General features: G+C 37.3%; 1 protein-coding gene and 1 non-coding gene across 2 annotated transcripts; one reads left to right on the top strand and one right to left on the bottom strand.

Moving 5' to 3' along the window:
- Nucleotides 1-2716: 2716 nt before the first annotated feature.
- On the top strand, nucleotides 2717-4244 carry LOC106430529 (non-specific lipid transfer protein GPI-anchored 4). Its single transcript, XM_013871317.3, has 3 exons — nucleotides 2717-3163; nucleotides 3256-3294; nucleotides 3931-4244. The coding sequence occupies exons 1-3, from the start codon at nucleotides 2791-2793 to the stop codon at nucleotides 4131-4133; spliced, it is 615 nt and encodes a 204-aa protein (XP_013726771.1). The 5' UTR covers nucleotides 2717-2790; the 3' UTR covers nucleotides 4134-4244.
- An 8484-nt stretch (nucleotides 4245-12728) lies between these two features.
- On the bottom strand, nucleotides 12729-12835 carry LOC125578675. The gene has a single exon (XR_007316758.1). It is a non-coding gene; the product is annotated as a small nucleolar RNA R71 (small nucleolar RNA).
- Between the last annotated feature and the right edge of the window lie 1373 nt (nucleotides 12836-14208).

The raw sequence follows: 14208 nt of genomic DNA, 5'->3' as shown, positions 1-14208 counted from the left end.
TGAATATATTAGGGACTACAGATTTTAAAGCATAGAAATCTTTTCCTAAACAATTTTGCAACCACATCTAAAAAGTCCTAATCACAGAAGCATACTATGCAATATCCTAGCTTATCAACCATTTCTAACATAACACAACTCAGCAATTCACGTCTGACATCCCCTCTACTGACTTCATTTCTTAGCATAAATATAAAATGAATGCTTTACCTTGGGAGTATCGATCATAGGATGCAAGGATTTCAGACAAGTATCTGGAACTGCAGGTAAAAGTTAGTTCCTAATTTCTCTCTCTCTAATTTTCTCTCTTGAGTCAAATTCTGCTTCCATTGCAGGATCAGTGACCAAGATTGGACAGGCTTCCATGAATCAAAACTTAATGGTGGTAGCCACGAAGCTCTGTTCACTTCTTTTTGACCTATATCCAAGAATTCTTTGTGAAAGCGAGCCTTGAAGATTGCCGCCTCCAAGTCCCGTTTCGAACTCTTTTATTGGAGTCTTTATGAATCAAGCCTTAATGGTTTTAGCCACCAAGTCATGTTCAGACTCATCCTAAGTAAGCAATAGATCTTTTTTTTTTTAAATGGATAGAACTGAAATATAAATCACTAACTAATCTAGGGTCGAAATTTAGAGAGAGAAAATGTGATAAATAATCTACACAAGGCGTTACCTTCCAGACCTGTCTGAAGAATCTGATCCCATGTATACCAAGCCCCAAGACAAGCGGTTATGTCAGGTTTAGTGTTGGAAATCAGCTTTGGTTACTTCATACGGTCAAGGCAAGTGTGTAGTTGATAGGTTGATCTGCTTTAACATCTATAGTGCTATCTGCAATCAGTAAATCTAAAATGGTGCTAAAGATTGGTTAGATATTCAAGTTTAAAACAATATAAGATCATAGTCCCATTTTCAATAGCTAAGCATAATTTATTAAAATTCCTTTTATATAAGAATAAAATAAATTATATCAGTAAATCTTCCTCCAGACTTAAACTACACTGTCCCAGTGTAACTCAGTCGGAGTTATGATGGAATAATTCATAAGTACGAAATGTAACAAGTAAGGAAGATACATCTGACCGGATTAGATATCGATCAATGTGAAAATGTTGCATCGATCGTCGTGTGTTTGTCTATGTCGAGTGATGTCGACGTCTCGTTGGCGGTCGATATTCAGGTCCTCTTACTTGGGTCTCCTAAATCTGAAAATAAAATAAAATACCTAATAGTGGGTTGCCTCCCACTCAGCGCTTGGTTATAGTCATTTAGCTTGACTGTGGTAGTGATTGGCTATTTGGTGGATAAACAGTTGCTTGTTGGAAAACAAGCATCCACGTCACTACAAGAAAACAGTGTAATTCTGATGGACATTCTGACGGAAAATGAGATCCTCGGAATATTCCGACGAATTTCCTCGGAATATACCGATGAAATACCAAGGAAATCATATTCCTCGGAAAACACCGACGAATATCCGAGGATATATTATAGCCGTTAGAGAGCCGTTGGGGGATTTTAAAAATTCCGAGAAAATTTTGAGGAAAGAGCCGTTGCCGTCGGGATTCCGTCGGAATTTCCTCGGTACTGTCGGCAGCATTTCATCTATAAATACCCGCACCCCCCCCCCATCCTCTTCATTCACTCCATTTCTTCATCCTCTCTCACATACTATATTTACACACAAATTTGATTGAAAAAACATGTCTTCTTCAAATTATTATCATTCTTGGATCGATCGAACTCATTTGGATCCGAACACGAGATTGCTTACAGAAGAATACCAACGAGGTATAACCGAATTCATGGGATTAGTTCAGCGACAACCGGAAGCAAAAACGGGTATGTTAAGATGTCCTTGCTCTAATTGTAAAAATAGAAAGATTATTAAAGAGTGGGATGTTTGGACTCATTTATATTTGAATGGGTTTACACGAAGTTACAAAATTTGGTATCATCATGGAGAAACTGATTATTAATATGGTAGTACTAGCGAACATCAGCCTGCGGTTAGATTAGAAGAACCAATTAGAACTGATGTAGATTATGGTGTAGGTACTAAGCATATGGTAAATGATCATTTTAGAGGGTGCATTTTCGCTACGGTTGTTATGGTACAGTATGTTCGTTTGAATCTAGGTTTCAACATTAGAGTGTTACACATAGAAGCTAGACGAACCTTATCGGAATTGGAAGTTCCGACGTTTTGTAACGCACGTAGCATTAATGAACACAAGTATTAACATTTTGTATTGATCAGTTTTTTTTTTCTTTGAGAAAAATTTGGGTTTATCAGTTCATATCAGCTTTTTTTATTTCTAACGATTTCATATTATTGGTTTGTTTTCGTTTGTCAACTATTATATTAGTTTTCTTTTGTCAACTATATGTATCAGTTGTCACACAAAATAAAATTACAAACACACCAAAATGAGATCAGAATTTAAATTAAAATTTAACTTTTTGTCAAAGATATGCATGCCCGTCCCTTTTACAAATCATTTGAACATGGAGATCAACTCAACGAAAATAAAACAGAAACAATCAAATCCTTAAAAGATAATAACAACCTACTAACCTATTCAACAATAATATCTAACCCCCAAAATTTAAGGAACGGGAGAACCGGGCTTCAGACCCTAAAAAGGAAGGCTTACAAACAAACAAAAAATTCTTATCTTTTTCCCTGCCGAGTTCACTTCTATATAAACCTCGTCTTCCTATATACCAAAACCAACCTAACACAAAGAAAACAATAAACAATAAGAACTTTCTAAGAATATAACAATAATGAAGCAATCTCTTCTTTCTATCTTAATACTTCTACTATCATCATCATTTGCACCCATTCATGCTCGCAACAAATCACAGCCGGCAAATTCTCCTTCATCGGTAGCAGCTCCAGCGCCGGGACCGTCGAATTCTGATTGCTCCAGCGTTATATATGACATGATGGATTGTCTCTCGTACATTACCCCCGGATCAAATGATACTAAGCCCACGAAAGTTTGTTGTGGGGGAATCTTATCTGTTCTACAGTATAACCCTACGTGTGTTTGCGTCGGTTTAGAAAGTAGCAAAACTATGGGGTTTGCCGTTAATAACACTAGAGCTCGTGCCATGCCTACGACTTGCAAGCTCCCGATTGTTGCTACTCATTGTCGTGAGTATTGTTGTTTTTTTTCCTCGATTCTAATGTTTTTTGCGTTGTATATTCATTCATTGTTTCGAAGTTAACTTTTATTGCTGGTGTAGCGATGCTGGACGAGGTGACACCGGCTGCATCAACTCCTGGTATGTCTCTGAGTACTTATTGAGTTACTTTGGCCTTTGTTCTTTAATTATTAATCGATTATGTTACATAATTAATATTTAAGGTATTTCTGTGTTCTTTCATAATTAATATTTTAAGTTATATTTTAAGGAAATTTACTAGATGTTCTGGTATACAAAACCATTTTCATAACTTGAGGATCACTAGACTTAATAGAAAATTACTGGTATCGCATTTGCTATAACTAAAAGTAAACTGCACAGTGGATATGTTATACTTTATTTTTAATTATATTTTTTATACTCGTAACCGAACTGAATATTGGTAAGAAAAAAATGAAACTGAAATCTTTTGTTCTGTTTCATTTTTTTATGGATTGAATGTTCAAAAGCCAGCTCACATCTTAGTTTGGTACTTTATGTGTTGTTAGTTTTGTTTTTAGAATTTTCGGTCACTGCAATCAAACAATTCTATGAGGAATTTTTTAAACCAAAGTTTTTGATTTGTCACTTACATTGCATTTGTATTTATTAGTATAATCTTACATTTATAAGTAGACGTAAATTATTATTTTTTTCAAAAACAAGGGTCACCTTTTAACTTTTTATATTATATTGTATGTTAATTAGAGATATAAAAGTAAAATATTGATACAGTTTCTCAATCGGCTGGAACACCTATGACTTCGCCATCTTCGGTCGCGTCACCGACATCTTCACCATCTTTGGCTGAGTCTCCGGTCATGACTGCACCGTCTCCCTCAAGTTCTGGCACCAACCACCTCTCAGCTTCAACACTGACCCTTGTTGTCATTAAAGTTTCTTTTGTAGCGTACATTTCGTTTTTTTTTTCTAATTAATTACAACTTTACTCGTTTTCATATATATATTTTCTAATGAGTTGGACTTTTAATGGTTGTACTTAAAGATATATGATGCTTTTTAAAATCGTTCAACATTAATATCTACTTGGGTTTCGTGTCTTCTTTTCTCTTAAAACAATTACGATGTGTTGGCTGCACAATTCCTTGAGTTTTCCAAATCCATATCCCCTATATATTATTTGAGAAGCATTGCAACATTTTTTTGTAGCCACATGTCATCACTAGAATGATTCTTAGAATCCTTAGAGAAATAGGTTGGTCCATCTAAATATATAATAAGCTTTTTATTAAACCAAAGTAAATACATTATTAATGTGTTTCATTATTTCCCTAAATAACATTACAGAATTGCCTAATGTGACTAAAGTATATATGACAATTAATGATTTTGAATAATAAAGATTTGATAAAAATAAGTGTGTATTATAATTATATTTGTTTAATTTTAAGCTATTAAAATAAATTAAACAATTATAGTAACCATATAATAAAAATTTTAAAAAAATTATTTATATATTATATTTTGAATTTTTAAAAACGAGTATAAATTACTAAAACTGTTAAAAGTTCCACATTCAAATTTTGTGATCTATGATTTAAAACTTTTGTTATGACATGATACAAATAATTAAAAACTAATATAAGTTGAAAGTCTCATTTAATAAGTATCAAAAATAAAAGATATATAAATATATGTATTATTTTAAATTAAACTATATGCCATATAAAATACATAAATATCTTAATTTTGAAATTTACTTTGAACATTTTTTTGATAAAAAATTTGAAAAAATATTGACAACTTAATTTTTTTAAATATTATAAATTACTTAAACCATTAATTCCTCAGTGCAAATTCTGTTATCACTAATTTAGACTTTTTGTTATAACAAATACAAATGATAAAAAAAAATATGAGCAAAAAGCATCATCTGATAAATATTAATATTAAAATATACCATATATGTTACTATCATTTAAATTTAATTATATATCATATCAAATAGAAAAAATATTTTTTCGATTTATAAAATTTATTTATATGTTCGCACCAATTTAATTATATAAGTAGTAGATAATGACTTTTTTATTCAATATATATTTATTATTTCATAATATGTTATAAACATATAATATATAAAATAATTTATATATATAATATTCATTCCGCGCAAGGCGCGGGTCTTAACCTAGTAATAACTAATTGGGAAGCTTATTCAAACATAACTGATTTTAGAAAAATTGACTAGAACCTTACAAATTTTTTTTTTATTATTGGTATTTTTAAATACCAAGCGTTCCCTTTATTAACGTTATCAAAGAAAATATAATTACTAGAATGTCATTATTTTTCGCTGCCACGTAAGCAAAAACCCGGTGTTACATAGGAATTTGGTTCCGTGTTTTTATTAATTCAGCCGTAAATCACTCATACGTCGTTACGTCTGATTTATTGCTATGTGTCGGCTGAATTAATAAACGCGACTGACTTAAGAGGAAAAGGCTGATTTAAGAACATAAGTCAGCCGTCCGGTACAACTGATTTACATAAATGTAGCTGATTTATGGGATAACGGCTGACTTATACATCGGCGGTTTGATTTCTGGAATATTCGGTTGAGTTGTAGTTAAGACACGACTGAGTTATGTTTCCTCCGCTGAGTTAATGAATATCGACTGGCTGAGTTATTTAATTTACGGCTGACTAATATGATGTTGTTACAGCTGAGTTTATATTTAATCAGCCGTAATAGGATGGATTAACAGTAAACTCAGCTTACTTACGACTGACTTATTAGCGAAAGACTAATTATTAGAATATCATTCGTTGACGGCTGATTTATGCAACGATACGGCTGATTTATGGTTTTTTATCCTTATTACGGCTGATTTCAGATCAAAAGATTAATTACTGAAATAGTATTCACGGTTTGACTGACTTACATTGTACATGAGGGCTGATTTACGTAGGCTGAGTTATATATTCGCTTGTCGGCTGATTAACTGATTTTCCATGTCATATGCCATGTCATCAACTTGGATTTTCCATGTCACTGCTAACGAAACTTTACTACTAGGTTTGTGTGTGTTCATCTTTTTCTTCATCTTCTTTATCTATCTATCTATCTTCTTCATCTTATTTTTCATATTTCTCAGAGATCTTATGGATCCGGTAATTATTGTTTCTGGTAACTGGATTAAGAAAACAGATATGTATTCAACGCCGACAGTAGAGGGTGTAGAGTTCTGCATTTTGATGAGAAAACAAAACGTGAAGAATTCGCAAAGTCTGTACTCGATGATTATGGACTGAATGAATTGAGGCATCAGAAAACAATTGCGCACGACACTCCACCAGTTTACGGAGAACAAGGACCCATAAATGAATCGGAATGACAGAGCAAGAGAGAGACGAGTTAAACGTTTTTCAGTTTTAGCTCAAAAGCAGAAGTTTCAGATGTTGAATCCAGAGACAAAAACTACAGTGGGAGTTACGATGAACAGAGCACTATCGTATGTTTTTATATTACGGCTGGGTTATGGATTTTAATGTTTTCGTATTACGGCTTAGCTATATTTTTTATGTTTCTGTGACACGGCTGAGTTTTGTGGTTTAATGTTTTGTGTTACGGCTGAGTGGATGAGTTATGAATTAATTTCCCGCTAAAAAAAAAAACGTCGCAAAGCGAAACGTCACGATAATATAACCGTTATCTGCCTATAAATAATGTGTCTACTCGAACAGTACAACTTTAAACTCTCTATTTTACACAATTACTCTCTATCTCTATTTTACACAATTACTCTCCATCACCCCTCTCAAAGAAAAAGGAATATTTCCCGATTCTTGAAATGCCTGAAGAAATTCAGGCATTGGTGGTTGAACGTGTGGCCGGTAACTCCTTCCAGGATCTCTATGGCCTTAGAGCATCATGTAAGTTGATGAAGGCGTTAGAAGATCGGCGTAGGGTATGTGTTGCAGGCTGGGAAGCTGGGTCGATGAGATGGTTGGGCGATGGGGTGATCTTATCGGTAAGGATGAAGACCGGATGGAAAGATGGTGAAGATGGCCGACTTGCTGTTCCTTTTAATACAATCTAACCTGGAAACAATGAAGAACAATGAGTTTATGAATAATTAAGATAAGAACAGGAGCTAAACTGATAAAGGGATGGAATGGTTGACGAATCAATAGAACACACGAATCACTCAAGTATCCTAAAGACAGATTTCTATTCAAAGACTATCTTTGATAAAAATAAACAAACTGAATTTATTTCTTAAGGATTGAAAGGTGGTTTCTTACAAGGGTCGACCAAGAGCTTATATATGCTCTGGAGACAATGATTACAAAGCTAAAAATCAGAAAGAAATCAAAGGAAACTAAAAACTAGCCGTTGGAATAGGATAAAGGGATTTTTGGCTTTAAATGGGGAACTTGATGATCTCCTTGAATCTGGAAAGTTTTGGCAAGAAGGCATGGTGTCCTGGGACGTCTAGGTTCCTTGAAGTAGCTTCAGGAAGCTCTGGTCGTGGAAAAATAGCGGTTGGTTATTTATTCTCCAAGTTGTGAGTGATTTCGAAAAAGGAAAGTTGGTGTAAATGAAGATCCTCTTAATCCTATGCTTGTTGGTGTAGGGAAAGATGAGGGGAGGCTCTTCTGGATGGTTGGATGTGTACTCTGGAAGCCTTGGATCATGTAGAATATGTCCTGGTTGCTTTACCTCGGTTTGGCAACAACTGAACCAGTTTTTTTTTTTTTTTTTTTTTTTTTTTTTTTTTTTACAATTGAACCAGTTGATTGTCCAATCTTTCCATAAGTTACTCGGTTTGACCGGTTCTGGAAAAATGATTGTATCTTGAGATTTCCGTGGTATTTTCTCCTCTTCTTGGGCTTGTTGGCTTGATAAGACATCCATATTGAATTTCATGCTTTGGTTTTGGTCGTAATGCTTCTTTGTTGGGCTTGAAGCAACTTCTAAACTCGGATGCTCGCAGATGGACGAGATGGAGAACCTCCGGTTTGTAAAATTCGTATCTTCCTGGTCAGAGTAGTTTTGGAGATGCTTCCAATTGGGGATGACTCCTAGTTGAGTTTAGAATGCATAAAAATTGGTTTTATTGTTAAATTTCTCATTGTTGCGGAGATACGCCACTTTGACTGAACACATATCCTGGTTGGTCCTTCGGTTGGCTGAATGGTACATCCGATTGGCCCCTTGTTCAGGTGTGGTTTATGTGCCTATATCATCCCCTCTCTCTTGAAAAGGTTTCAACGTTGAAACTGGATAACCTGCACCAGGATAGAGCAAGTCAGGTTTCATCCTCTTTTGAGATTCTAGGGCCTTATCTTGGTATTTTGTCGGTTTGGTCTTTGGTGGCAAATCTGGTGGCTCTCCTTTGAGTAGGAACGACCAGACTACTCCTCTATATTGGTATGGCCTCTTGGATGTTGTTTTATGATATGATGGAGCGTCTGGAATCAAGAAGTTGTTGATGGTAACTTCTTGCTTTCCTTTGGCAATTAGACACCTTGTGATCTCTTTGTGTGGATCGCTTATGGGATCCTTGGCCTCTGTTCCTGAAATATTCTCAAAACTTTGGCAGAAAACAAGTGAATTATATCTGTGTTTTAGAATTTATAACTTGTACAAGTAAAATTTAGATTTACCCAAATGGTTTCAGCTAGTTGAAGAATGATTTGCTCTTTGGTAGCTTGTGTGCTTTTATTGTTTCTTGCATCTTCTTCAACGTTTTGTGGACAAGCCAGGTGCTGTCCCTGGCTTTCTTTCAACCTCTCAGACTTGTTTGGTCGCCCATTTCCTTGTCATATACCTGGATCAAAACTTTTTGGCAAAGACAAGTGCATAAATCCTTAATTTGAAAGCTCTAAAGGAACAAGTCCAGTGATATGCTTCCTAATAACTTTCTAAATGGACAATTTAGAGCAAAATGTCTCCTCTTATGACATCTATAACAAGTCTGAATTTTAATATTTTTAGGACTAGCGGACTTACTTTGATTTGATGATGCTGGTGGCTTCTGCAAACCTTGTTGCATAGCTTCATCTTCAGGCTGTGGACCTCCTTTAATATGGACTACTGTGGCCTTGCTCTCTGTATTTTCTGAAGTTCCTTTTGACCTTGGACGGATTGCTGGCTCTTTTGGAAGTTGTAGTGAACTCGGCTGTGAACTCTTTGATTGCTTGTTAGTGGGTTTTTCTATGGTCGGTTTCACCTCTTGTGGGCTGTGAGGGTGATCAGCCTTCTTACTCCTAGTCCAAAGCGTGGAGTTGAAGTGTGGAGTGCATGTGTATCATTCTTTTGGGGCTGGTGGTATTGGGCAGCAGTTTCCTTCATCAGTCTTCTCATTTCTAATCTGAAATCTTCCCAAGTATCAATAGATTCGTCATCAGTCTTCTCATCTGATAGTTGGTAACTGTGGTACCAGGTTTTCAAATTGTCCTCCCATTGTTGATAAGCAGCAGCTTCTTTGTTATAACCAGAAAGGTTGATGGAGGAAGCTTCAAGCTCAGTAACATTTCTTCCGGCCTCACTTTCAAGTTCTTCCTCTTCAGCCAAGGCAAGTTGGGATTCTTTAACATTTCTTCCGGCCTCACTTATGGCTTCCTCCTTTTCAGGCACGCCTAGATCATATCCATGGATCTCAGCCTCATGTCTGGGCTGCCTTGCTTCATCTTCACTGATTTGAGAGTCAGTTTCCTCATACCATGACCCAAAATCTTGGTAAGGCTTCATAGACAATGCTTGGCTCTCCTCCAGACCAGAGATAGGTACTCCAGCCCAAGAAATCTCTTCTATTTCTTGATCAGAGTCAGTATGGGTTTGAGCCTCCCATGAGTCCTCTTTGACGTCCAGTTGGAGCTGAGTTTCTTCATCAGATTCATGCTCCCACTCTTCTTTGTTTTCTAGGCAGTTTTCAACTCCAGCCTCTTCCTGCCATGAACCACTTTCATAGCCTTCTTCTAGGCCAGCTTCTCTTCTAGAACAATAAGTGGAGTGGTTATCAACATGGTAAGGGTCTGGTGGTACTGGCTCAGGATCTCCTTCATAAGGATCAGATATCTCATGATTTTAATAAGTTTTAGATTCATCTTTTAGCTTATTATGATCATTTTAGGTTGCATTTAGGTCTTTGTGTTGCATTTGCATACTCAATTGCATATCATAGGGGTTGGAATGCTCATTTAGAAGTTTGGGGCAAAATTCAAGGGTTAAATTGCACATTTTAGAAGTTTTGGGTCCACTGTGATGTTAACAAGAATCCAGGGACCAAGGTTGCAAATTAGGAATTTCGCCTGGGCTAAATTGCATGATTAGAAACTTTGGAGTTGATTCGAGTGGACCTTTCTACACTTTTAATAGTTTTGGGGTCAAAAAGTAAATATCCAAAAGTCCAAGGGCCAGATGTGCAAAAATGGCAAAGATCACCATTGTTGTCTTCTCCACCTCGATCCCGATGGTGAGACTCGATTCCGGTGACGACGGAGTACGGCAATGGAGGATACAACTTGTACATGAGAGCTTTCCGATGAGGAGTGAGGCTCAGTCCCGACGGCGACGAAGAAACGGCACAGCCACGCGGAGACTGATGAAGCTCGACGAAGCTTGGTCGCGGCTTAGAGGAGACGGTGGCGCAGTCACGGCTTGATCAAGGCGAGGAAGAAGAAATCGAGCTCGAGTAGGGCTGTTTGATGGTCGGAGAGGAGAGGCTCTAGTAGAAGAAAGACGACGAGGACGAAGGCTCACGCGGGTTGAGAGACTCAGGAAGCTGTACCCGCGCGCACAAAGAGAGACAAAGACGACGAAGACTCACGCGGGTTGAGTGACTCGGGAAGCTGCACCTGCACGCATATTTGAAGCTGCTCGACGCTCCAACTCGGGGTGTTGCTAGCGACTGCTACCCGGGTCTCGCGTTTTTACTTAAGCAATTTTAGACATTTCTTAAGGGTATTTTAGACTTTTTAAAGGAAACCATTAGGTTATCCAAAAATGATATAAATATTCTTGTAATCCAAAACTAAAACTTATCTTGGTTTCTATCTAATCACAAAAGAACTTTTCTCTTGATCTTATCTTGATCATTTTCTCTTGTGATTGCTTGATTATCTTGATCACTAATCATGATTAGCACCAAATCGTCTTTGATTCTTGGGCTCATCATGAAGAGTAGTGAGTAGTCATCTTTGGATTCATGGGTTAGGGAGACTAAGGGTGATTAAGCTAGATCTAAGGTGTTTTAGTATAGATCCATCTTGTTCTTTGCTAGTAGAGTGCTTTTAATGCAACTTTAGAGTTGGCCTCTCTAAAGTTGAGCTCTAGGCATTTCATACCCGGAAGATGTTTGATGAAATGCCTGAACTAACTCTCCTAAGCTTTTACATTCTTTACCAAAGAGATTTGTTGTTAAAGTGTTAAGATGGCTAGTAGACTTGAAATTAATGATTACTTAGATAACATTCAACCAAAGGAATTTGATGCTTGAGTTATCTTAGTAAATGAGCATTCATCTAGAGATAGAGATTGTTTAGGATTGTGTCTAGGTCTAAGGTAGATAGATTGGTTGAAAGTTGACACCTTTAGATTGAAAGTTGATCACCCAAGGCCAATTCCCTTAGCCCATGAGTTCTCCCATCTCATAAGAAAGAAAGCTTTGTCCTTTATTGCATTTTAGTAGTATTCTAGTTCAAAAACATCTCACCAATTGATAGCACTTAGATTAAGCATGGTCTTGCATTCCATTTGCTTTAGAATCACTTAGAACTGGTTTGACATCCTTTATTCTACAACATTTGATTAGGAGCCTTGAAACTCCTATCATCAAATTGGCGCCGTTGCCAAATTCTAAGTTGATTGTGACATTGGAATTTAGTCATTTGTTCGAGACTAAGTCAATTTTTATTTAATTGTGTTATTGCTTCTCTTTGTTCTTCTCCATTTGCATTTCAGGTGTATGAACACAAGGAGCAGAGGTCCAACAAACCTAGTTCCAAGAATTGAAGACATTAGAGCACTTGAGAGAGAGATGGCAAGACGAAGAAGAGAAGTGGAGCAACAGGTTCACTTGCAAAGGTTGGGGTTTGATATGGAGAATCTGCCTCAAGATGGTGATGTCCAAGGAGGCATTGGTCCAAGAGCTGATCCTTTTAGACCACAGCGCCAACAACAACATCCACAGCGCCAAGCTAGAGCCATTGGTACTTATGATCAGCCTAATATCCATGGAAACAGGATGGGCATCAGAGCACCAGCTGTGGAGAACAACAACTTTGAGATCAAATCCAGCTTGATAAACATGATAGAGAACAACAAGTACCATGGTCTTGCTTTGGAGGATCCACTTGACCATTTGGACAGATTTGATAAGCATTGTGGCTTGGCCAAGACCAATGGTGTTTCTGAAGATGCTTTCAAGCTGAGATTGTTTCCATTCTCCTTGGGAGACAAAGCTCACACATGGGTGAAGAACATCCCAAGTGACTATATCACCACTTGGGATGAATGCAAGAAAGCTTTCCTCACCAAGTTCTTCTCTACTTCAAGGACTGCCAAGCTTAGGAATGAAATCTCTGGGTTTCAACAAAAGAATATTGAAGGCTTTGGGGAAGCATATGAGAGGTTCAGAGGCTACTTAAACCAATGTCCACACCATGGCTTCACCAAAAAGAGCTTGCTTAGTACTTTCTACAGAGGTGTCTTACCCAAGTATAGAAGCCGGCTTGATACTGTTAGCAATGGTTTCTTCTTGGGGAGAAACGAAGTAGAGGCTGAGGAGCTTGTAGAGAACATGGTTCAGAGTGATTCAGTCTACAGTGATGAGCATGATAGGAGTAACAGAGGCAGTGGAGGTGATGATACAAACACAAAGAGAGAGTTGAAAGCTTTGCAAGATAAGATGGATTTGCTTCTTTCGGATAGAGCCACACAAGAGAAAGTGAACTTTGTTGGTGAGCAGAAACAAGAGGAGACAGTTGTGGTTCATGAAGTTGATGGTCTAGAAGGTCAACAAGAGCTATGTTTTGTGAATGCTAATGGGACATGGTACAAGAAGGAGCCTAACTTTCAGTACAATAACTACCAACAAAAGCCTTTCTACAACAATCAACAAGGTGGTTACCAAGCTAGACAAGGCCAAGCCGAATCTTCTACCTCTGCTCCACAAGAGAGTAGCACTGATGCAATGTTGAAACATATCTTGGAGTCTCAAACTAGAAGTGAGAAGCACATTGGATATGAGCTGAAGAACCTTCACACCAAAGTTGATGGAAGCTACAATGATCTCAACAACAAGTTCCTACAACTCTCCTCTCACTTCAAAGCTTTGGAGAATCAGTTTGCCTCTATTCCTTCAACCTCCAAGAGTCCAATGGGCTCTCTACCAGGAAAACCAGAGCATAATCCCAAAGAGTATTGCAATGCTATCATCTCTATTACTTCTGAGTTTGAGTTGAGTGATCATGAGAAAGAGGTAGATCAGATTGAAAGACTCATGTATGGAACAGAAGTTGTTGCCAAGGCTGAAGCACAGATTGTGGAGAAGGTTGAATACAAGATTGTGGAAAGGGTTGAGATACAAACTGTAAAGAAGGTTGAGGGAATGGTTTTGCAACCAGTTAGACACAAGGCTGAGAAACCGGTTATTGGGAAAGCTGTCACGCAATTGAAGGAGATTCAGCTAGAAGAATCTCATGTGGTTGAGCAATCACCTTATGACAATCTCCCATTTCCACAAAGGTTCCTCACTAAAGCTCAGAAGAAGGTGATATCCAAGTTCAAAAAAGACATGGGAGATGTAGGAGTCAAGCTTCCACAAATATCGAATATGCATGATGCTCATGTCCAAATGATGCTCATCAAGGACATTCTAGCTCACAAAGAAGAAGTATGAGAGCTCCTAAACATCTCTACTATGCAGCTTGATCCACCAGTCACACCAAAGTCTATTTCAAAACTAGAAACTCAAGGGAAATTCACCTTGTCTTGCTCCCTTGGTAAGCTTACACTTGATGATGCTCTTGTTGATTCTTGTG

This window comes from Brassica napus, chromosome A9, assembly GCF_020379485.1.
Source record: "Brassica napus cultivar Da-Ae chromosome A9, Da-Ae, whole genome shotgun sequence".
Lineage (NCBI taxonomy): Eukaryota > Viridiplantae > Streptophyta > Magnoliopsida > Brassicales > Brassicaceae > Brassica > Brassica napus.
This window is presented reverse-complemented; position numbering and strand designations above follow the sequence as displayed.

Bases quoted from the DNA above. Each gene is read 5' to 3' on its own strand.
- LOC106430529 (XM_013871317.3), top strand. From the start codon at position 2,791: ATGAAGCAATCTCTTCTTTCTATCTTAATACTTCTACTATCATCATCA. The intron at 3,164-3,255 runs GTGAGTATTGTT...TTGCTGGTGTAG, and splicing joins GATTGTTGCTACTCATTGTC to CGATGCTGGACGAGGTGACA. The intron at 3,295-3,930 runs GTATGTCTCTGA...ATATTGATACAG, and splicing joins ACCGGCTGCATCAACTCCTG to TTTCTCAATCGGCTGGAACA.